At 52.1% G+C, this 23,299-nt stretch overlaps 9 protein-coding genes across 9 annotated transcripts; 4 read left to right on the forward strand and 5 right to left on the reverse strand.

Moving 5' to 3' along the window:
- Positions 1-214: 214 nt before the first annotated feature.
- Positions 215-954, reverse strand: COCMIDRAFT_22424 (uncharacterized protein; the record flags this gene model as incomplete). Its single annotated transcript, XM_007685203.1, has 5 exons — positions 215-356; positions 412-458; positions 505-795; positions 854-892; positions 943-954. The coding sequence occupies 5 exons, from the start codon at positions 952-954 to the stop codon at positions 215-217; spliced, it is 531 nt and encodes a 176-aa protein (XP_007683393.1).
- Positions 955-1,226: 272 nt separating this feature from the next.
- Positions 1,227-2,068, forward strand: COCMIDRAFT_32666 (uncharacterized protein; the record flags this gene model as incomplete). Its single annotated transcript, XM_007685233.1, has 3 exons — positions 1,227-1,269; positions 1,328-1,529; positions 1,618-2,068. 3 exons carry the CDS (start codon positions 1,227-1,229, stop codon positions 2,066-2,068), a joined length of 696 nt encoding a protein of 231 aa, XP_007683423.1.
- A 137-nt stretch (positions 2,069-2,205) lies between these two features.
- COCMIDRAFT_83059 (uncharacterized protein) lies at positions 2,206-3,319 on the reverse strand (the record flags this gene model as incomplete). The annotated part of the gene is made up of 4 exons (XM_007685283.1): positions 2,206-2,254; positions 2,309-2,570; positions 2,635-3,232; positions 3,287-3,319. The coding sequence occupies 4 exons, from the start codon at positions 3,317-3,319 to the stop codon at positions 2,206-2,208; spliced, it is 942 nt and encodes a 313-aa protein (XP_007683473.1).
- Positions 3,320-3,899: 580 nt separating this feature from the next.
- COCMIDRAFT_32668 (uncharacterized protein) lies at positions 3,900-4,604 on the forward strand (the record flags this gene model as incomplete). Its single annotated transcript, XM_007685234.1, has 4 exons — positions 3,900-4,004; positions 4,053-4,322; positions 4,372-4,442; positions 4,490-4,604. The coding sequence occupies 4 exons, from the start codon at positions 3,900-3,902 to the stop codon at positions 4,602-4,604; spliced, it is 561 nt and encodes a 186-aa protein (XP_007683424.1).
- A 2,378-nt stretch (positions 4,605-6,982) lies between these two features.
- Positions 6,983-7,150, forward strand: COCMIDRAFT_82847 (uncharacterized protein; the record flags this gene model as incomplete). The annotated part of the gene is made up of 1 exon (XM_007685284.1): positions 6,983-7,150. One exon carries the CDS (start codon positions 6,983-6,985, stop codon positions 7,148-7,150), a length of 168 nt encoding a protein of 55 aa, XP_007683474.1.
- Positions 7,151-11,097: 3,947 nt separating this feature from the next.
- On the reverse strand, positions 11,098-13,215 carry COCMIDRAFT_22427 (uncharacterized protein; the record flags this gene model as incomplete). Its single annotated transcript, XM_007685204.1, has 3 exons — positions 11,098-11,590; positions 11,677-13,007; positions 13,201-13,215. 3 exons carry the CDS (start codon positions 13,213-13,215, stop codon positions 11,098-11,100), a joined length of 1,839 nt encoding a protein of 612 aa, XP_007683394.1.
- Positions 13,216-13,863: 648 nt separating this feature from the next.
- On the reverse strand, positions 13,864-14,611 carry COCMIDRAFT_22428 (uncharacterized protein; the record flags this gene model as incomplete). The annotated part of the gene is made up of 2 exons (XM_007685205.1): positions 13,864-14,142; positions 14,321-14,611. 2 exons carry the CDS (start codon positions 14,609-14,611, stop codon positions 13,864-13,866), a joined length of 570 nt encoding a protein of 189 aa, XP_007683395.1.
- Positions 14,612-17,023: 2,412 nt separating this feature from the next.
- Positions 17,024-18,656, forward strand: COCMIDRAFT_83089 (uncharacterized protein; the record flags this gene model as incomplete). The annotated part of the gene is made up of 4 exons (XM_007685285.1): positions 17,024-17,073; positions 17,291-17,512; positions 17,866-18,198; positions 18,287-18,656. 4 exons carry the CDS (start codon positions 17,024-17,026, stop codon positions 18,654-18,656), a joined length of 975 nt encoding a protein of 324 aa, XP_007683475.1.
- A 1,363-nt stretch (positions 18,657-20,019) lies between these two features.
- On the reverse strand, positions 20,020-22,968 carry COCMIDRAFT_22430 (uncharacterized protein; the record flags this gene model as incomplete). Its single annotated transcript, XM_007685206.1, has 1 exon — positions 20,020-22,968. One exon carries the CDS (start codon positions 22,966-22,968, stop codon positions 20,020-20,022), a length of 2,949 nt encoding a protein of 982 aa, XP_007683396.1.
- Positions 22,969-23,299: the final 331 nt, after the last annotated feature.

Raw genomic sequence — 23,299 nt, forward strand, 5'->3', positions numbered from 1 at the left:
ACATCAAATGGCCGAGGTGATCTGCTCTCACATTGGACTATACTGCAATCGGCGCTAGCGCTTTTGGGAAGTGCCGATACATGGCCTGGTCGCAACATTGGACAAGGGACATGGAAAAGATCAGTCCTCAAACAACGGAATAGGATCAAGGTAGTTTGATTCTAAACGCCTGTAAACGAAATGTGGTATCATAGTAACCCCAAGTAGAAATTGCCTAAATACTCGTAACACCAGGAGACCATGCATCAGCAATCCGTTTGACTTCTTGAATAAACTTGCGGCTTGTAATCTGAGTCGAGCCAATCCTTTGCTCAGAGTTGGCAGTGATTGGAGAATGTTCATCAGGGTCGTAGAACCTAGGTGTTGCTGTTAGCGGTCGCAACACATCAACCACCCCGCATCTTCACTTACGGATTCCTGAGCAGCTTAATGTACGCCGTCTGCAATGCTCGAAATGCCTAAGGAAGGTTAGAAGATTGTTGAACTGTAGAGCATCGGGCTTACGGGTTTCATGTCCGCATCTCGCAGCCCAACAGCAGCCGCAGATTTGTTGTCGAGGGGATTGGCTGGCTTTCCCTCCATATCTACGACAACGATGAATTTGATGCCAGTATTAGTGAGCCAGCCGTACATGGCTAGTCTCTCGTCGACAGCTTGCAGAAGGCCAAAGTCCTGGTCTGCTGTCTTATGCGGCAGACGAGCCTCAAAGATGTCTAAACATGACGAAAGAAGAAACTGAAACTCTAGTGGTGCACGTTCTTCTGCTGGAAAGAGGGAGATGTGCAGTGGGTTGTTCTTTACCAATAATCAGTATAGGAACAGGTCAGGAGTATGTGAATGATGAGGTACTCACGTGCTTGCCGACAACGCCAATGCAAGCAATGGACGGGACCTAGACACAGTCAACACATACTCTGAGCCCTAACCGCATCAAGCGCCTACCCGGCCTGACATATTTTATGCGATATCAAAAGACTACGACAGTCTTCAAGCACCCTGGGCGTGGATGCGGAGTAGTCTGGCCGAAGTAGTCCGAAAGGGTGTTGGCGAAGGAGTGATCGTTGGCCGGCCTATCAGACGGCGCCAAAACCGACGACTAATCGATTTCCGCCAAGCATTTTGATGCACCTACCTCATCGATCAACTTCGCGACTCCCTCAACCGCCACCCCACATCTCGCCTCTCCACTCCTTCGTCCACGCCTTTCCTTGCTGTCCGTCGCAAACATGCTTTCGACGACAAGGTCTGCTGCCTCAATGGCTCTGCGAGGTTTGTCGCCGCACGCCCGAAAAAGCTCCCGGTCCCGCCAGACTGACTTTATGGACAGCCAAACCCGCGACGGCCTTGATGCCACTCCGCGCCGGAAGCGTAGCCTTTCTATCCTCGAGCTCCTCCAACAATGCGACGACCATGAAGTCGCCTGCCACCATCCCTGGCAATCCTGGAACACCACCACCAATGAAGTCAGCGCGAGTTGAGGTGCCCTTGCCAAGTCAGGAGGGAAAGAAGGGTGCTATGCAATATGCATTGTATGTGATTTCTCTCTGGATTACTCTTGAACATTGAAATGGGTGGCAAAAAGCGCAGTAAAGGGCATGAATTGACTTGTGTCAACAGGACAACACTTGACCAAGTAGCCAACTGGGCCCGTCAGAGCTCGCTCTGGCCCATGACTTTCGGTCTTGCATGCTGCGCCGTCGAGATGATGCACTTGTCTGCTCCACGATATGACCAGGATCGTCTCGGTATCATTTTCCGTGCCTCTCCGCGACAGTCTGATGTCATGATTGTAGCCGGAACCCTCACAAACAAGATGGCACCCGCCCTGCGACAGATCTATGACCAGATGCCTGACCCCCGATGGGTCATTTCCATGGGCAGTTGCGCAAATGGAGGAGGATATTATCACTACAGCTACTCAGTCACAAGAGGATGCGACCGTGTTGTACCTGTAGATATCTACGTACCCGGTTGCCCACCGACTGCCGAGGCACTCATGTACGGTGTCTTCCAGCTGCAGAAGAAGATGAGGCATACCAAGATCACCAGGATGTGGTACAGGAAGTAAGGTGTGGCTGGTTTGGCGTGGTCTATTTTGCAGTCTTTGTACATGCGAGTTTGGGGCACACATCCCTTCTGTATAAATCGATATTCTATATGCATTGCATACACCGAATCGACCCCATCTATGGCGGCATTTTGGTCTTACACCGCCTCACCCAACCCAAACATCTTGACCGAGTTCTTCCAAGCACTACAGTATCATTAGTTACTCCTCCCACACACAAGGGATACAATAAGCACTTACGCGTCACAAACCTCTTCTACGCTGATTTCCTTAATCTTTGCAATGGCATACGCGACATGTGGAATTGTAGCTGGCTCATTTCGCCCCTTTACCATCATACCTTTGGCCCACTTCTCCTTCTTGACTGCCTTTGGTAAAGGCGGAGCGTCTGTGAGGAACTTGGCTGATGCGTGACTGGGCCGCATCTCGCACCATGGCCCATCTGTTTCGATCTGCAGACGCTCGAGCGGTATCTGTTTCACAACTGCAATATTTTCATCCGCTGAGTAGGAACGCTAGTTAGTACTTGTAGAAAAATCAAAATGGTATATGACAGAAGTACATACTCTTCATGCTGCAGCCGTTAACGCCAATATCAAAGCCTAGATCCACGAGGTGCTGCATCTCTTGTGCAGTCCCAGTAAAGCTGTGTACGAGACCTCTCTTGGGTAGCTGGTCAAGTTTCGCAGTCAACAATCTTTCAAAGTCCTCACTCGCAGCACGCGAATGTAGGAAGAGCGGCAACTGTACTTCAATTGCGATTTCCAGTTGTGCCTCGAAGTACTTGAGCTGTGGCTCCTTTGCCGTCAGGAAAAGTCGGTCGTAATCGAGGCCTATCTCTCCAAAAGCAACTGCGTGGCCTGCTTCCTTGGCTTCAACGGCCAGGGATTTGAGCGCAGAGAGAAGCTCCGATGCGCCACCGGGATGCTTGTCGAAATGGTTTGCCGAGCAAGGATGTACGCCTACAGTAGCATAGCAAAGCCCTGGGTGAGCTTTTGCTATCTCGATAGCGTGCTTTGATTCCTCGAGATCAGATCCTGTTACCATGAACTTCTTGCATCCAGCATCGACCGCTCTCTGGAGGACGTCTTCGAAATCATTTTCGTGACGTTGGGTGCCGTGGTATTCACCTCTGAAGATGGGATCGGTGAAGTTGATACCGATCTAGATTTTGTGGTTAGAAGTTTGGCGGGGTAGAGGCGTGAAATATGAACCAACATCAATGTACTTTAGTTGTGTCGAAGCAGCCATGTTGTTGTACTGCCGATGGAATTTTTTAGGGAGAGGATAATTGTCTAATGAGAGTGTTAACTTTAAAAACTGGATGTTGAGGTGTGTTAAGATAGCGCACTTGAAAAGTTATTCGAGAGCCTTGTACCGCTCGGGACTAGACGGATCTGTTTCGATTGAATTGTGTCTCTAAACAATTTTCCTAGACCATATACCCGTACAGTCATTGAAAATACGAGTCAAAAAAACCGTTGGAGAGGAGAATGAGGAATGGTCACAGTTGCCTGCAATATCTAAGGCTAATCCGCTTTAAGCCTAGTTTGAACCTTTGCATCTCCCAATCTTGCTCAGCCACTTCATCACCACCGAGCATCTCTACGCACATGCAATAACCATAGCAGGGCATTACACTTATATACGAGTGAACTTGATATCTTCATAACACTCAAATAGCGGAAGAAATATAGCCTGAGCCGGTAGTATCGTAGGTATCAATATCCGCCTCATACGCCCCAAGAGGTTTACCTATATACTGTGTACTTCGAGTACCCTGAGCAACGTACAAGGCGAAAAGGCGAAAATTTCTGAACAGGAAAATCTAATGGAGAATGTGTGGCATCTCCGCCGCGTTGCAGACAATGCCGCGAAAGCTTGTTGGATATGCTACAAACCATCCACGAGTGTCCTGATCACGCCTTCCAACAAGGTGCGTTACGGCTCTGAAAAAGAACTATAGATGCTCATATTAATTCAGGACTTTTTCTACATCTGTGCTGGACACTTGACTGATCGAGGGTTCTGTCAGCCCGAGGCCGAGGAGGTGAAGAGGGTTGCGGATCAGAAAAAGCAAGAAGAGTTGGATCGCGAGATCGAAGCGGTTAAGAAGGAGTACGAACAGAAGCAGCAACTCAAACGTGAAAAGAGAAAAGAAAAGGATAAAGAAAAGGATAAGGAGAAAGAGAAGGAAGAAAAGGCCAAGGAAGATGACGAAGACAAGCAGGACGAGAAAGCCAAAGACGACAAGGCCAGTATGATCAGAGAATCTAAATTTCTTGTGCTAACTGCCAATATAGATCAAAGAGCTCTCAAAAACCAAAGATAAGACTCAAGCCGAGCTCGGTCCTCGCATATTCCAACTCAACAAGTGCGCATGTCTCGGCACACTTTCCCCCTTGTACTGACGTTACACAGAAGTTTTTACCAAATGAGGTTGGACAAACTCCGAAATGCTGAAATCGCTAAAAGAAATCACGAACGGCTGAATGACCCTAAGAATTTCCCATCCGTACCTAGTGGTAACCCTTAGTTGCGTATCACGATCAGCTACATTGGGGACGACAGCAATACAGCAGCTATCAGCTGTGTTTCATCTGTATAGAATCCTTCTCGTATTCATAGGTCATAGGTGGGGAGAGTGCATTCAGCAGACCTTGGGAGGGCTGACCGCTGCCAGTCATTGATCCTTCGCACACAATGCGGTCAGCAATTAGTGGCTGTACAGAATGCCATGCTTACTGAAATTCACACGTGTCGTGCATATTGAGCTGTTTTGATTTACCGTTCATCTAGATTATGGGTGTTTGAACGTCTGCTGACGGGATAGTTCGTGGTCATTCCGATGTTATAGAGCTTTGTATCCACCAAGCATGACATCGCTCTTTGGATGTATTTCGCAATATACCCATCAATCCAGGCTCCCAGAGACATCCTCTTAAAACTCGGGGTTCAGGCGTTGTGTTATGTGGGCAAACATCGTATTTATAACTCTTCTATCCTATCGTTGTTGACCAGGGGTTGATAGCAACTGCTCCCTTATATACGGTACTTAATCACACGCTGGAGTAGCAGGTGGATCTAGAAACATACCGTTCTCAGGACTTTCTGTATTGATGAAGGCTAAACTGCGATTCGTTGACTTCACCTTTTATCATTGCCTAATCCCATGCGCTTGACGCGGTAGCCATGCGTCTGCCTTCATCGGACAGCACCAATCATACAGCATCGAATCTTGTTGTACACATGCAAGTCCCCGCTCTTCGCAAGTCCTAACGCTAGCTGCACAATCATGTGTAGTTGGCGGTATTGTGTGATTCGGCCATTGAAGCTACTATTCGTAGGGCCAAGATGATATTGCATACCAGCTATGTACGGACGAATAGTTACTCACTATCCAGCCCACTTGCATCCCGGCGTACATTAATACTACAATTGCCGAGTCACAGGATATATGTTCGCTCTTAGGATCGTCCATTTCCATGCGATCGGTAGTTGATGCGTCTCTTGGCAGTTCCCAGCCCAAGGAGACTTATCTAATAGACGCATAGCATCAGGCATGATGCAGTAGCTGCAAAGACACGTAAGTACACATCCTCAGATAAAACACCTTTTGGGTAGTACCCATGCTCCATGGTGACATTTAGTCACGGTAGCTCCCACAGGCGCAAGGTGTTATCCTTGGGCGCCATGCACTGATAGTATTCTCATGACACAAAGTATTAGGGAAGCAAGGCCGCTCATGAACTGAAGTCATGATCGACCAGACAGCCCTACGTATGCGTCGCCGTGCATGTCATACTAAGCCATGTTTCAGCTGCCTACCGTTTTGTCGAAGATTAACGCTGATGCAGTAGCACAGCCCTTCTCCGCATCCAGAATAGTACTACCGTATCCTGAACGCGCATACTTGAGCTGATGACGGTAAGCCCGTTGCGCAGTATGATTAAAACTATGACATGAAAAAGCTTATCTGCCACGACGAATGCAAGGCAAACATGATGAGCTTTCGCCAGAACGCCTGACGGGTCAGCATCGTTCCGCACGGGCTTACTATGTAATAGTAAGACACCACATCATTCGATGCATCATATGTACACAGCGTGCGGACTCTTACCGTTCCATTTCCGCACAACTAAAGAAGTAGTTGATAAATCGTGCATATGATGCTGGCTCAACCAGCCCTATCGGAGGAAAGGATGGTTGGGCCTTGTCACCTTCCCAAAAAAGCATGGACTTACCATGAACACATGGCAAGACACCAGAAAATGCATATCTGTGGCACCTAGCCCTACCATAGGGCAAATGCAACAAAACGCGCAGATGGACCCCTTATCGGAGTGGCCGGCTCTCCACTCTTTTTCGACCCGCTTATCAGGCGTCCAAGGGACGCTGCAACTTTTTGCATATACCGTGTCTGCCGTCAGCCAGAACGCGGTGAGCCTGGTTTTGGGGACGAACAAGACGCGACAGGAATGTCACTGATATCCTGTGCCCTGTTTGTAAATGCACTATGAGGAGCCGGCTCTATTCTCCGACTTTCGAGTCATGATTGTATTCAACGAGGCTGTCTTACCATCCTCGCTTGTGCCGTATTGTTGTACTGTACGTATAGATTGACGTAATTAAAGATATGGGAACCTCGTCCCTCCCAGTTTAGGATCCATGGATGTGGAGATTTATGATAAGTGTTATTGCGGTTGGCATCGGGGTGGGGGGGGGGGATGAAGAAGAAAGTGTACTGACGTTGTCAGACGGGCAATTCGCAACTCGAGAACACTAGGCCCTCGCATATGCGAACGCATGGGACGGCACGTTGCCCTCAACACCGAACTACTATGGTAGCCAGGATAATTAATGTGTAAGTTTGCTCATTCAGCTGGTATACCTTGATTCAGATCTGGTCAGGTGATGCCGAGTCACTATGGCGCAAGTACGAGGCAAGGAGGGCGCCTTCGCAATACGTCGGAATTATTTGAGCGATACCGGGTCGTGAGACTCATGTCGATTGTTTGGGGTAAATCAGCTCCCCAAGAGCTGATTTTGAGATGCGGAAAAGATCCGTGGATGACTTACTAGCGCGTAAGCACCGTTTCTTACGTACATACGTAGAGTATATCCTTGAATAATCTAGTGCACGGAAAGAGGTTTGCCCGATCTGTCAAAATCTCATCTCTCACCTGAGATACCCGGTGCGCCCTCCATCTGAAACTAAAAAAATAAAAATAAAAGGCTCATGCATGGCTGCAACCATGATCCACTACCAAATTGTTTTCAGTTATGATAGCCTGGTAATTAGGGAAACATAGTTATCCTGGAACCAACCATGGTCACTACATAACTACCGGTAAACTTTGTTCAGCCACAATAACAAGCATGACTCGTCTTGCTGTGCTCTCCCCCTCAGAACAGAGTGTATACTAAAGCGGAAAGGCGTGACCCAAAGACGGCATATCACGCGATTGGTCGGATTAAACATGCCGAGACAACAATGTTAGAGTTTGAAACCTTGAAATATGTACATGCTGTGTACACACATACATTGTGTAGACAAGATTCATCAATAGTACGGAGGCTACTTTAACTTCCGAACTAAACCTACAAACCAGAGCCAGTAACCTAACAAAAAAGAGTCGAATTAAGTCGAATTTTGGTTTTCTTGTTAAGCGCCCAGCGAATCAGGACCAAGATAATGAACTTTGTAACCCGTCTTACATACACACGCCAGATAACCCCCCTCCCCCTCCCCATGCCAATATTTGCCTCCTCACACAAAACACAGGTGGCATGGCATCCAGGAAAATGTGTAAACCTTGACTCAGCCAAAAAACGACCCGACGATGCCTAACCCCCAGCAAACCAACATGTTGCGATTCGAAATCGTGCGCACGCCCACATCCGCCGCCGCCGGTACTATTCCTTAGTATACGCCTCTTAACGTACAGCTTCACAGGAAGCCCTAACCTGCACCACACCAAGTCATCCTACCACACACACACACACTCACACACAACCACATACCCTCCCTCTCACACACACGTCCGGCTCGGCAAGTTCCCACGTCGGTGATTACCTCATCTCTAGTGCTCACCCTTCTCTCTCTCTTTTTTTCTCTCCCCTCCCCACCTGACACACTAGCCGACTCTCCACAGTCTTCCCGCATTACGCCCTGGCGCGAGAGGGCGCGCGGGAAGGGAGAAGATCGGTAAGAAGGCAGTAGAACAAATTAGCTAGTGAGAAAAAAAAGGGTCCGGTCTGCTCGGCGGAAAGACAGGAAATGTGCCGGTCGGGGGAGTATGGGGGAGGGCCATAAGTACAGGGTAAGCACTATGAGAGTGAGGTTTTGGGCAGGGTTAGGGGTGGATAATCCCAGGCGAGTGAGTACTTGAAAGGGTTGGGTCACGTGGAAGTGGGAGACTGGGGTCAGGTTTGATGCGTGATGCGTTGTTTGGTGTGGTACCTTCTTGTCCCTTTGCTGATCTCAGTCAGTCTCGACCTGGATGGAGGGAGTAGCATGGGAGGGGCAGCGGAAAGGGCCGAGAGGCATGACAGTGGCAGATCGTCACAGCACTTGTTTCTTAGTCTCCTAGAGACACCCCGCGTAGATAACGTTGATGCTTGTAGGTTGTATGTAATTTGCGCTCTTCGCGCGAGAGCCACGATCAAGTATTGCAAGACAGGGTAAGCCGCAGAGGACACCTCCACACTTCAACAGAGTGCGCAATGCTTGCATGACGTGCTCAGCCCAATATGACAAATAGGTCGTGCTTCTCTCGCAAAACACGCTTGAAGAAGATAGGCAGCTAAGATACCAAGCGCCTACCCCATCAATAAATAATACCCCCGAAATACCAGCCCTATAAGTAGTAGCCGCCCTGCATTATCTCCACTGTATCTCGGAAGTACCAAAAAGGAAATAAAAACTCCAAATACGAAACACCATCATGAAGCTCCACATCATTCTCTTCTACTTTGGTTAGTGAAGCAATAAGAAGGGCAAAAGAAGAAGGGCCTAAGAGTCAATGAACTAGATAAACTAGTGAAAACCGGCAACCTAAATACCTACTTGCTATACGCAATTACTCGAATCTAGGTTTAAACCCACACTACCCAACCCCCAAGTAGGACGACACCTACTCAGGTCACACCGTTCAGTGTACGCTCTTTTTTTTTGCACCGAAGCGATTTTAACACCCAAGAGAGGCCAAAAAAAAGGACGCAGAAAGAAAATGAACTAACGTCGCCCAAATCCACCAAGGAAACTCTACCAAGTATTGGGGAGAGAAGAAAAAATAAACCAAATACTATTATACGTTACATATATATGAAGCTATAACCTTGCTCTTGAAAACGTAAATAGAAGGTAAAGCCGTCCGTGCCCCCCCCCACTCCTTCTCCTCTTAGGAACTTACACATGTACATGGCGCGAGCGAGCGAGCGCGCCATGTTAAAAAAGGAAGAAGAAGAAGCATTTGGGCAAAATGAATACAATACAATACAATACAATATAATACGTTACTTGACCACTTTTACCATACATGGTCGCATCGGATCCTCGATTCGGAAAAGGGTTAGAGTGCGTTGCAAGTGGGGAGGGGGGAGGGGGTAGGTAATCGCCGTTTAACGCATTTTTCTTTGCGCCCTTGGGAAGCGCGCGGGGGGGGGGGGGAGGGGGGAGTGAGTACTTACAACAGTGAAACCGCTTACATCCGACGTTTTGCCCGGGCGGGAGGGGGACCACGGGATAAATCTCTTAGGAGCTTGGTACCGGGGTTTTTTTCTGGAGAGGTGGGGACCGGGGGGGTTAGAATATGTGTGTGTTGTGTACGAAGGGGGGGATTCTTTCTAGGAAGAACCCGGTTTGAAAAGCCATGTATGATGCGTGTATTATAAAAAAGATTAAACGGTTTGGGATTTTTGGCTGACGGAAAAGTGGACTAGTACTATATGCAGGGCCGGTGCTCTCACGGGGGTGATGCCGACGGGATTACGAGGGGGGACCCTGAGAAAAGTCGCGAGTCTAGTGTTTACGGGGAACAACATTTTTACCAAGGTTGCCAGGGATATGAGTCCCTGGTTGATTGCTGATGCAAAGTCGAGGTGGCGACTGATACGCGTGCACATCACTTGGACTAGTAAGCGTCTACTTGGGAAGAAAAAAAAATGACACTACCAAGAGTTTACTACTGAGGCTGACGCCCACTTGTGCATCTACTAGGTCCTGAGGCTGAACGTCCAAGTAAATGAGCTGAGAAGTTGGAAAAAGGGGAATGCAAGTTGCCACTATCACGCTACACACACAGCCATAGGGCGTAAATCAAGATTTGACGTTTCTTTCCATGACGTTGTTGTTCTAGTTGAGCCTCGTGTCCCATACCGCATGCCCACTTTAATGTTGGGGTACTCCAAGCCAAGAAACCAGCCGTGAACGGCGAAACTGAAAATACAAAGTAGGCAATTATCAATATGATATTCGGCCACGCCGTACTACTAATGGGAAAGCAAAGACCTTTTTTTCCCCTCTGATAGGACTTTAACAGTTTGCTGTTATATTCGTGAAATGGTTTTTGTATGATAGGTCAACAAGGAACGTAGTCGCAATAAAGAAGCTGCCTATGAAGATGATCCTGGACATGTGTGTCCTATCAACGCCGCCGCTGAAACAAAAAACACCCATAGAAATGCATCGAATGTGTCGTTTGAACCAGCATCAGAAAATTCCCTGATACCGATACGTATAACCAAATGCCATCATCAGTGTCGTTATGCCGAAGTGCCCTGGCCTGGCCGAGAATGAATGGTAAATGCAAGACAATTTGCGACTATAAAGACTTTTTGCTAAATTAAGACCATGCCTGGGAATGCTGATATGTAAGCCAGAAGCAATGGTTTGGAGAGAATGCTACTGTCGAATGGAACTGAATAATGTCGTCAGAGACTAGGCTTCGTTGAATAAATTCCGGTCAGATCAGCCTGGAGATGGTGTGTTGCACGTGTCTCCTAGGTGTTTGGTAACTTTGAATGAGTCAGGATTCGTCGTGTGCTTCGCTGATGACGCCAGGCTTGGTTGCAAGGCTTGAAGGGCCGGATATGGAGGCAATGGAGCCGACGCGCTCTTGAGGCGGCGGCTCGTCTCTCATGCAGGCGTTTTCCAACATGTTAGTCCATTTCCCACTGGTCCCTGCATGGCTGTGCTTTAGGTGCTGTCGGAAATGGTCTGCACGGAAGAACTTCTTAGCTTGGTTGCATTCGCCGAACTTGTGCACGTGGTTCAAGTGCTCTGCCCGAGCCTCCCAATCCGCAGGGTTAGGGAATTCTTCACCGCAATACCCACAGACGTCTGCGGTAGCTGGGCGAGTAGCCGAGGGGTGGAAAGCTGCATGAACGCCGGCAAGTGTTGCGCATGACCACGAGTGTCGCCGTAGGTGGAGAGAGTTTTGGTGGCGCTCGGCTTCGTTCTTGTTCTTGAAACGATTAGGACAATACTGGCAGATATACTGCTTCTCCAGCTCGTGCAATCTGTTGCAGGGGTCAGCGCATGGTCATTCGGGCATGGGTAGGCCGCCAAATAGCGGTGGGTAAGATGCAGACCCATGTTTACTTACCGAAGTTCCTCTTCACTGTCGAATTTTTTAGGTTTCTTGGGGCAGCACTCGCAAATGTAAGCACCTGGCAGGCGGTTTGCGATTGAATTCTGTCGCGATTGTAGCATGCTTTCTGTCGACATTTTTCGGATTTGTGGATGCTCGGTCTCCGAAAAGCCTCGCTGATGCGGAGGTCGTGACAGGGACCCGCGGGGGCTGGGATCCAACGACCTGTTAGCTGCATAAGGCGACACGGGGCCCAGTTCCATCTCCCCTAACGGTGACAACGCATTGGGTGACAAGCGCTGATCTCCGCCGTAGCTTGTTATACTACTTGGGGCTGTGGAGAAGCCAAACGAAGACGCAATCGAGCCGCTGCGTTGACTTGCAGATCCGGTCGAAGACAGGGAGCTTGGGTTCGAATGGAACCGCGATGCATTGCAGTTCCGGTTGACGAGCATTTGTGCTGAACGGCGGTGATATAGATCGTTGTGGCCACTGGTTGTCGGACGATCGTCGCGCGCAGCTTCGGAGGGAGGCGACGAGGCGCGCCGTTTCAGGCCGCTCTTTGGGCCCAGTTGGTACTCTTCCGACTCGGCAGGGCTGCGCTCGTTGATGTTCAGGTCGCGCATGCCGTTTTCCTCCATGCTGAACTCGGGGTCTGAAAACATGTTGTGATCATAGCTACCACGATGGGTGGAAGAGGTGTCATCCAACGGTCCTGGAGTCGAGATGCTGCCGTAGCGTGCCCTGGATGGCTCTGTTGGGTCGAATATGGGGCTACGAAAGCCAGTGTAACCTGGTGAGAGGGCCGGTACAGTCAACGGCTTCAATTGGCCATTGTGCTTGTGTATCGAGGCGTGCGGGTCAGTGGCTGCGTCTTGGGTGTTACTAGAGGATAGTGGAGGTGCAGTGGTCCTTGTGGGTGTACTTGGGCCACCAATCTTGGAGAGCAATTGCTTGTCGTAAGCCTGCGATGAGTTTTGTAAGGCCTTTTGCCCTAGTTGTCTTTCACTTGTGAAGCGGTGACTTGCGAGTGATGGACGAGAGTTGGTGTTGCGTTCTTCATCGCTGTGACCGCTGTGTTCGGAGCTCATGTCTTCGAGTGACCTGGAGATGGAAGGTTCTCGGTTGCGAGAAAGAATGTAGTTGCCCGCGGGCTCCCGTGGGTAGTTGCTTGGGGCTCCACCGTATAAGCTCGAGCCAGGTTTAACTGTCGCGAGCCGATTTCCGCCAAAACCTGTGTCCCTTGGACTATTTGTGTTACCCCATTGCCAACCAGGGTCTTGGCCAGTCCTAAGGTCTTCGATGTGACGTGGTGGTGGCAAGGGTGGCGGGACTTGATCGCGAGCCTGTGAAATTTGCGTCACGGTCAGTCAATCGTTCAAATATGGGAATGGTGAATGACAAGGACCTGAAGTGCCCTGCCATGTGCTTCGGATGCTATTTCAAGCATGCGGATTTGAGACAATAGCATTCATTGCAGGCCCACACACACACACACAAAGAAAAAAAAGCAGCAAGCGGAAACACGAGCTTACGTACTCTCGGTATAGCCATTGCTACAGCTGGACTTCCTATCGAGGCTCGGGTATGGTGTGGTAGCGGATAGCGGTGGGAATCATATACGCGAATGCTCGGCGTCGAGGACATGGTTTGTAAGGATGCCGATAATTGTCGGCAGGCCGCCACTAAGGGGGTAGCAGCAGCTGAAGTGTACCTTGCCGCACACGAGCACCGCAAAAGTGGCGAGTCGCGACGAGCAAGACGCGTGAAAGGCAGTGGCTACTGGATAGTGTATGTGGGCACGGACCTAGACGCAGAAGAGTTAGCCTGCAACCACAGACGGCATGGCCGAAACCGGCAGAGAAGAGTGCAGTGATTGCGTAGCGGAGCGGCTGAAAGGGTATTGCAAGAGTAACAGTGCGTGGCTTACCTGGGTATGGGGAGTTGGGTGGTGTTGGGGGGTGTTTCCGAGGGCGAGGCTGATAAGTAGTAGACGGAGCGGGGGCGGTTTCTTCGTACCCGTTGACTAGCGATTGAGGCTGCTCGTAGGGCTGAGACCCTCGCTGGTGTAGGGTCGAGCTGAACAAACAATTCTGGCCCGCACCGCCACAATATTTGCTTGTTGTCGATGCGGACTATTGGTCATGGGATGTTGGCAGCGGCGGTAGACAAAAGGTCAAATTGCTGTGGTGAATGCAATGCTCATGGTACACTGCAGCAGAGCAGCCCAAACAGGCCTATGGGTAAGGGCCCTGTTTTTTTAGCGTGGACCGGAGGCGAGTGGAGTTGAAGGGATGAGAGGCTTTGTTGGAAGGCGTCTAGCACATTAGGGACGAGACAGTTTTTTTCTTCTCCTCTGGTGTGGAGAGAGAGAGGGAGAGAGGCACGACGACTGGACACGACAATAGCAGGAGCAGCAGCGGCAGCGGCAGCGGCAGCAGCAGCAGCAGACGGATGAGAAAAGAGATCCTCCACCGGGGACTGGGTTAGACATTAAGCACGACGCTGGGCAGACTCGCGGGCAGTGATTGGCTATTGCGTGTTGCTCCTGGCACGGAGCAACAGAGTGGAGACTCTGCCGGGCAGGGGTCAGGGCATGCAGGCCTTAGTCGTAGGCGTGGTTTCTGGCTTTTCCAGAAGCGTGAAGCGTGAAGCTCACGCCGGCCCTCTTGCGTGCATAGGGCTTGCCCAGTAGTTGCAACGCTGCGTGGCCCTGGACACTGGTATTGGCACTGGCACTGGCCTGAGGAGACCACCTAGTGTAGGCGCACACACACGCAGGTGCAGGCGTCGATTTGCAGAGTGCTGCGGGCGACGGCAGAGGTTTCCCGGGGGCAGCGTGGGGGGCGTGTGAGTGCGTGCGTGCGTGCGTGCAAGCGTGCAAAGGAGGGGAGGAGAGGGCAGTGTGGGCAGTCAGCCAGAGGCCGACCAAGGGGGGCTTAGCTGGCATATTGAGACGACAATCTATCGTGTGGATTGGCGCCCGCCTGTGGCCCCCCTCCCCCCTTCCCCCCCCTTCTGGCAGGTAGGAGGCAGGAGGCAGGAGGCAGGAGGCAGGAGGACAGGCAGAGAGGCAGGGCGATGGCCTGTACGTCAGGCCGGTGCAACGGTGAGAGAGAGGGGCGGTGGTAGGGCAGGACAGTGCCGATGGGGCAGACCAGGTTGGTGCTGGCTAGCTGGGCGGGCTGGCGGGCTGGCGGGCTGGTCTGCCTGGCTGGCCCTGCTGGCCCTGCTGGCTGACGAGGGTTGCATGGCCGGGATCTGACCAGGCTTGGGTGTCGAGCGTGTCGAGCAGCCAGCTCAACACGGCGGATTGGATGGCCATGGGGGGACGAGGTGCAGGCGGCACAGCGTCAGATTCAACGCTTACGGCTTAGCCTGCAACGCGGGTAGCGGAAGCGGTCGCTGCGCACAGATGCTGACCAGCAGTTCCAACCCACCCACCAAGGATGGGCAACCTCCTCGCAGCTCGCAGCTCGCAGCCCGCAGCCCGCAGCCCGCAGCCCGCAGCCCGCAGCCCGCAGCCCTACCGCCCGGCCTCTTGCTCTGCTCCTGCTTGTGCTTGTGCTTGTGCTTGTGCTTGTGCTTGTGCTTGTCTCTCGCCCTGCCCTGCCCTGCCCCCGGTTCTCCTTGGCGAGGCATTTCCGCCGTCTGATATTCCACATACTTACGTACTGTCGTACATCTACATATGTCATAGATACCCGACTGCCTTGTATCTGCACACCTACATGTATATCTACCAGGTTTACACACTACTTACACCTGTGCATACATGTACCCATCTACCTATGTACATATGTACACACATGTTCATCTAGCCTTCTCTGTATCCAATCTGCCCACACGTCGCACGTGCGAGCCGACTAGCTTCCTCTCCATCTACAGATGTACGTGCCAGAGTGCACAAGCACACGCTTCCCGGCCCTCGACTGATGTCCGCTGCTGCTGCTGCCGCCGCCGCCGCCACACACGTCGTACCGATCTGCTGTTCGGGGCTGAGTCGTCTGGCCTCGCACTTCGCTCCATGGGTGCCTCGTGCTGCCACGAGCGGTAACATGCAGACACTCCGGGGTATCGGATTCAAGCCCAAGTCTGTGCTGCGAGCGTGCAAAAGCGGTACCTCACAAGCAGACGGCACTACGAGTACTTACAGTAGTAGTGGCAGTAGTAATAGTATGTTTCTGCTACGTGGGCCGCATGCGCATAGTCCATGGCCATGTCAGCGGCGGTACACCTCGTTTGAGACAGGGCGAGGCTCCAAAGTCATGGGCCGTGTCGTCGAGTATCGAATTTCCCGCCCGCTCTGCCAAACAGCAGCATACTATATTATGCTCTAGCAGACGACTCTAGCATTGCTAGTCGTGCCACTCCAAACTCCCGTTTCCCACATCTTTTTGGCCAAAACAGTGATGCGCTTCGCCGAGATGCGGGACGAGGCGCCACGGCAGCCTTGCACCCATCCGCCAGCCCGCGCAACACGAGCCACAGGCCAGGGCAGTCCAAGACTCCAGGATTCCATGACCCCGTCTGGTCGTTGGCCGGTCTGGTCTCGTCCGGGCGTTTGAACCGGCATGGCCTCGTGTACTCACATACTCTACGCGCAGTCTTGTCTGCTAGGCACTGCAGACAAGACGCCATGAGCAAACTAGCAGACGGGGCTTTAGGGCTCATCCATGGCCAGGGCTCTCAGTCCCTGATCCGCGCACTGCAGCTCCGCGGGTGTACGGAAGGTTCCGCTGGCTCGACGACGACGACACACCTGACACTGGCCATGGCCGACGGTGCAAAGGTAAAATGGTCGGAGGCGCTGTCGTTGGCACCCTTCTGCTTCGGATCGCCGGCATGCGCGCTTGACAGGGAACATGGCCGTCTGTCCATCTATTACTTGTACACTCGTCGTCGTCGGCATCGTCGTCTTACTCCTAGTCGTAGGCGTAGGCGTAGGCGCCTTGGCCTGGGTCGCCGGCTTCTTCCATGGCCTTGGCTGGGATGACATGTACATCCACCCCTTCTAGTACCTCTCTACACACACATCAACCACACATTACATCCACCTCCGTGACCCCAGCCCACCAACCCCATGCCTGCAAAGAATCTCCGACGATTGCTGCCGCCCCATGGTGCACCACCAGCGTAATCGCCTGGGCACTACGATACGGCCTTGGGCGCCAGACATGACGGGTCCGCAATTTGGGCGCGTGTGCGCCATCACGAAGCCTCGGTGAAAATTAGACCCTCACTTGCACACCTTCACCAGCTTGCCTTTCCTCCCCCCCCCCCCCCAAAGCCCTTGACCTTTGCGCCCCTCCTTTCGCGTCTCCGACTATTCTCGGGTCCCTCCGCTCTGAGAGCTGCCATCATGGCCCTCCTCGACAGAGTTCCCGGAAATCTCAATCTGTACATTGGCGGGTACGTAATGTTGACGCCCGCCGTGGTTTCGAATCACCCCTCCTCACGGCAAGGCCATGTTGCATCGTCGTCGTCGTTGTCGTCGCCGCTGTTATTGCCGCTGTTATTGCCGCTGTTATTGCCGCTGCTATTGCCGCTGCTATTGCCGCCGCCGCTGCTGCCACTGCCGCCGCCTTGCCGGTCCACTCACTGTTCAACTGTCTGACCACTGAGGTAGCATCTTTACGCTACGGCGGCGTGAGGCCCTTGAGCAGGCAAACATCACCCACGTCCTGTCCGTCCTGCGCACGCCCCTCGACGACGTCCTGTTTGCCCCCTTTAAGCACATGGTGGTCGAGGTCGACGATGTCGACGACGAGAACCTCCTCCAACATTTCCCGGCCACGAATCGCTTCATTCGCGAAGGCCTCGACGCAGGTGGCGGCGTCCTAGTGCACTGGTAAGTCAACACCCTTGCTGGGCTGAAGCCTCGTGCACCCACACGACCCTGGATCGCCGCCCCCGACTGCCTTACTCGGCAATTTTGCCATCTTCACCACACCCGCCGGCTCCAGTGCCCTGTCGCTGGGAGCAATGCACCACCGGGCAAGTGCAGTTATTCCCCCCCACACCCGCGTCGTGTCCTGCATCCTTTGACTGCAAAGCCCGCCTTTTCTTTTCCTCTTTGCAACTGCCTGCATTGCCCTTTCGGCCATTCTTTCCCCAATTCCACACCGCTTCCCTGCCACTCGTTCGATTTCATTCTATTCCCCGTTACTCGTAGCAATATGCCAACCACGCCTTCTTCCTTAGTGCCATGGGCAAGTCACGATCGGCTACCGTTGTCATCGCATATTTGATGCAGCAGCACAACATCAGCCCTTCCGAAGCCTTGTCCCACGTTCGGCAAGCCCGGTCCATCTGCGAGCCCAACCCAGGTTTCATGGACCAGCTCAACCTCTATGCTCAAATGCACACTCCACCCGACGTCGAAACCACCCCGGTCTACCAACGATGGGTCTACCAACGCGAAATTGAGTTGAGCCGCGCGTGTGGTCAAGCGCCAGACGCCGACAAGATCCGCTTCGAAGACGAACATGTTGCTGATGAGGCGGCAGCCTTTGAATTAAGGTGTCGCAAATGCAGGTAAGTGGGGCCGTACGATAAGGCTTTAATGCCACCCTATATTCTCTTACCGCCACCACTCTCCGGCCTTGCGCTTACCTTGTTTTAGGCGCGCGTTGGCAACCTCACAATATCTACTATCACATGGATCCTCCTCCACTGCAAAAGACAACGAGGCCGAGGTCCCTACTTCGGCCAAATGTGCCCATTACTTCCTCGATCCCTTGTCATGGATGCGACCTGAGCTCGAACAAGGCAAGTTAGACGGTCGTCTGGAGTGCCCAAAGTGCCACACCAATGTAGGCAAGTATGCCTGGCAGGGCATGCAATGCAGCTGTGGAGACTGGGTCGTCCCTGGTATTAGTCTTGCAAAGGGCCGGATCGATGAAGCAAGAAAAGCAACCTTTGGCATACGTCGGCCTCCGGGTGCTTCAGGCCCACCGGCAGTAGGCGATTCCCATCCCAAACAAAATCTTTGATACTACCCGCTCGGTTGATCAGAGGATGTTGTTATGCACGTGGCTCTCCTCGTCCACTGCCTGCGGTACAGGTGAACAAGACGACGGCACATCCTCAAATTGCTCAGTGAAACCTATCGTTTCGGTACTAGCTCTCGCCTTGCGATCCCCCGCTACAAAGAAACAACGCACAGACATAACTCGTTCATGACTGGAGGAAAAATGAAATAAGAAAAACGCCGATTGCTGCACATCCAAAAAAAACGGACAATCTGTACTTCTTTGAGATGTGGAATGATCTTCACAAAAACCAATCAATACTCTATGATATGACAATATCGATCTATCATATCTTTATACAGCAGACAGAAATAAACATGTACAAATTCACTCGTTCAAAAAAGAAACAAGTACATCCCCTTCGATTGGTATTGTTATTCGATTACTGTACTGATTCCTAATGTTCCGAACCCTCTGAGCCGCTGAACACATGAGATCTCGATTCTATGCACTGTCTGATCTTTACACGCGTCTTCCCATGAGAAAGAAACAGCAGCAAGTGGGCCATCATGACTGGTGCTGAAACAAAACTATGCGCACCATTAATCGATACCCACACAGACACAGTCATTGCACTTGGTCAACTAACCCAACTGACTGTCTACACATGAGCGCTCTATTACTCTCTTCTCATGTAATTCTAGACAAAACAAGACAGTTTGACTTGAACTTACTCTCTCATTCACCTCACTTACCCTGCACTGCGCCATTGCCTTGACATTACAACACGGGTTTCAAAACCCATCATCATCACGCACAGTCGAATCAAGTGACAGGAGAAGAAAAGCAAGAACAACACCAATCAACGCAAGCAGAAGAGATGAGAAGAAGAAAAAGATTTGGTATACGTATAAACATGACTCGCTTCCGCTCCAAACAGCAAAAATACCAAGAAAACAAAAGATACAAGCAAAAGCATCCCGTGTGTCCCGAACCTTGGTATATTACTCATGAGTGAAAGAAATCAAGAAGAAAAAAGAAGGGAAAAGAAAAAAAGTCATGGTCTAGACTTGATCAAAGCCAAATAATGGAGAAAGAGAGAAGGAGAGATAGGGAAGAGAAGAAAAAAACACCTGCAGCGCCTTGCAAGTAAAACAACGGCAAGAGAAAAAAAAAGTGGCATCAACAAGAGAACAGCATAGAACCCCCCCCATCCATCCCGAGCAGCGGAAGAGAGAAACAAAAAAAAGCATACCCCTTGAAAGACTCGGAAAAGAGACACAAGGAGAGAAAAGACGAAACGCCAAATCCCCACATTATCCCATCAACCTCCTTCCTCCCTTTCCAAAAGTAAACCCCCTCCACCGTCTCACATCTCACAGTCTCACAGCGAAGACGACGAAGACGAAGACGCCGCACCCGAACTCTCTACACTCTGCGAGCGCACAAGCTCCTCACACCCCTCAACCCCCAACCTCTCCATCTCCTCCGCAATCTCCTCATACCACTTGCCATGGCACTTGCGATCAACCTCACCCACTTTACTCAGCTGCTCGCAAATATCCGTAACCTGAGACACAAACTCCGGTAGGCCCGTGGTGGCGAGGCCCTCGGTCGCCGTGCTGGCAGCTCTGACTCGCTCGCCCGAACTACTGGCGCTGACGCGGTTGAAAATGTGCGTCTTGAGGCGCTGGAAAAGGACCTTTAGCACGGGGTCGGAAAGTTTGCCGGCCTCGGCCTGCGTGAGGAGTCTCGTGATGGTCGACGAGAGCTGCGAGCGTGTCGAGGGCGGCATGTTGCGCGATGACTCGAGGAGGGACGAAATTTTGACCGGCGTCGAAGCGTCAGACATGTAGCCGTTTTCCTTGAGTACCAGCCACATCTTGTTGGCTTCAGATTTCCACTGCGACCGCACATCCCGCTTCAGTAGATTCTTAGCTGTAAGGAGGATTCCTCCGATGGTCGTGATGCGCAGCGCGTCTTCGCGGATCCGGGCAATCCGGGCTCGGTCCAGTTCAAGTGTCTCTGGTAGCTCAGACTCCCGAAGAGGTGGGGTTGCGATTGCCAGATCGACCAAACCACGGGCGTATATTTTGTGCGCAGTGGGTCGATTGAGGGGATTGGCCTGGCTCCACGGGTCGCGGCGATCAGCCTCGGTGTGCATGTTAACTGCTGCACTACGCCACCAACGGCGTGTGCGGTCAAGAGTGATCTTGTTTTCTTCCAGGTCTTGTGTGAACATGCGTTGTTCGTAGCCAACAGCCTCCTTGATCAGCGTAGGAGCGGCATTCATCAACAAGAAGTTTGAGTAGTCTAGTGAGAGCAGGTCGATGATGTGAAGAATCTTGAACAACTTCTCAATCATGCTCGACAGGTCTCCCTCCTCCTTTAGTTCTTCGGCAAGCGCTTGAACCTCCGTGTCTCGGAATGGTGCACAAAGCTTGGGCAGGATGCTGGCAATAAAGTTGAAGAATTTGCCATAGGAGAAGACACCTTGGCTGCATTGCCGGTTGACATGCTCTGGATCAAGCGTCTCGGAGATGAGGGTGTGCATAGAGTTGCCAGGCTTCAGCAGCCGCAACAGCTTGCCACGTATGTTTTCTGCCATAGCAGTGGTCCAGTTTGCACTATCGCCCTCCTCAAATCCCCGCCGCATCGCATCACACAGCTCACGATTGAGAGCATCGCGCAGGTCGGCAGTTGGTGAAGGATCGATGCGATACTCCTTGTCAATTGACAACTCGTGAACCAGTATGCGGTTGTCGGGTACCACTGTAAAGACCTTGGATAGCGACTGTGCCTGGTGACCCTGCGTAGTGGGGTCTTCAGGCTTAGCCTGCCCGGAAGCCGCCAATTCAGAAGCAGCCTCTGCCTGTTTGGCAGCGCTTTCGGCTGATAGTGGAGAGTCTGGTGTGGACTCGCCGGCCACACGGGGTCGAACCGTATCACCTGCAGGCCTCTTCTTTGGCTTCGACCTTCGGCTTTCGCGTATAGCCTTCCTGATCAGCATAAGAGCTTTGTCGGGGCCGGCCAGCTTCTTGATCCTGCTAAGCAGTATAGCTTGGTTGTCCCGAATGCCGTTTCTGTACTCATTGGCGACTTCATCGACTGTTGCATCCTTGACGCTTTGCCATATCTCGTCCAGGCTGACAAACGAGGCAACCATGGTCTCAACCAGCGCCGACGAATCACGAGATTTCCAGTCGTTGAAGGCAGCAACGAACGCACTGTGGGCTAGCAAAACAGTTTCTGTCCGTGTGGGCGATGGAGTGTAGGCATTGAGCTTTGTCAGTTTGGCCAAAGCAGACTCAAAGCTGATGACGAGGTCCTTGGCTTTGGTAATCAGATCCTGCTCCTGGTCACCGTCTCGGCTGAAGACATGGGTAGGGTGTCCCAGGATAAGATACGAGGAGAGGAAGGTCCTAACAGCGGCGCTACGGGGGGCTGGATCTGCGTCAGGGAGTAGCACAAACAAGGTCATGATCCTATCAGTCGTCTTCAACAGCTTCTCGTCTGCAAGCATGCCTGTGATGACGTCGAAACTAGTCTCCTGGACCATCTCAATGGACAGACCAAGTTTCAGCCATTCTCTGACAATATCACGCCTGACCTTGCTTCTCCAGGCCGCCTGGATTCTCCCCGCTGCATCTTCGGTGGATAAAACGGGACGCTGGGTGCGTGGCTTGAGGCTAGCTGGGGGTGAACTGGCAGTTCTCGGTCGTCGGGGATTACGTTTGTATTCCAATCTTCTCTTTTCAGCCTCTGCCAACTTCTCCTCCATCTCCATACGATATCTACGCTCCTCGGCGGCCTTGCGCTCTTTCATGTCTTCAGCAATCTTCTTGGCTCTTCTGACCTCTTCGGCACAGGAGGCAGCAACTTGGGCGAGGTGCTTCTCGCGGGCCTGTTTTGCTGCGAGGGCTCGCTCTTCACTATTTGAGCCACGCGGGGCGGCCTTGGCCAGGGCAGCACGCAGCCTGACCTGCTCGGCATGTGCTGCCCGGTCTGCCAATCTTGCCTTGCGGTCTTCGAGTATGGAAGCGCGGCGAAGGTGCTGGGCTACCTGGTGACTTTGGCAGCTGTTGCGGAACGATCGATTCGATGTGTGTGAATGTGTCGAGGATATCGAGTTGCGGCGTGATGACGTCGCAGACGACTTGCGGCGGTTCGCTGAATGTCGATAGAAGCGCGCCGCAATGCGCGGTGGTGGAGCGAACGACTCGGCGTTGTCGGCGTCGGATGACAGTATCATGTCGGGCTCTTCTGGAATGTCGTCGCTGTTACCCCGCAGCTCAGAGCTGACCAGCTCCAACTCGGAGTCGGTGAGAGACATTATGTAGGATGGCGATGGGGGTGCTGTCTAGCACCGGGGGTCGCGCGAGTGTATCGAGTCGGGAGTGGGAGCCACCAGTCGTGGTGTTTACAAAGAGGTGAAACGAAGCACGGGCTCAGTGGTGGTGCTCAGTGCAGCAAGCCACAGGTAGTGGGTAATGCAAGTAATAGCAAGTCCCTTGGCGCAAGACTTGGATATGGGGGCGAGAATGAAGGGGACTGTTATCCGTGGAGGAGGTGATCAGCGCGCAGAATAGATGAACAACTGCGGCGGGCGTATGTATGTGCTCAGGGTGCTTACAAAACGACTATGGAACGTGGTCACGGGCGCG

The sequence above is a fragment of the Bipolaris oryzae genome (assembly GCF_000523455.1).
Source record: "Bipolaris oryzae ATCC 44560 unplaced genomic scaffold scaffold_8, whole genome shotgun sequence".
NCBI lineage: Eukaryota > Fungi > Ascomycota > Dothideomycetes > Pleosporales > Pleosporaceae > Bipolaris > Bipolaris oryzae.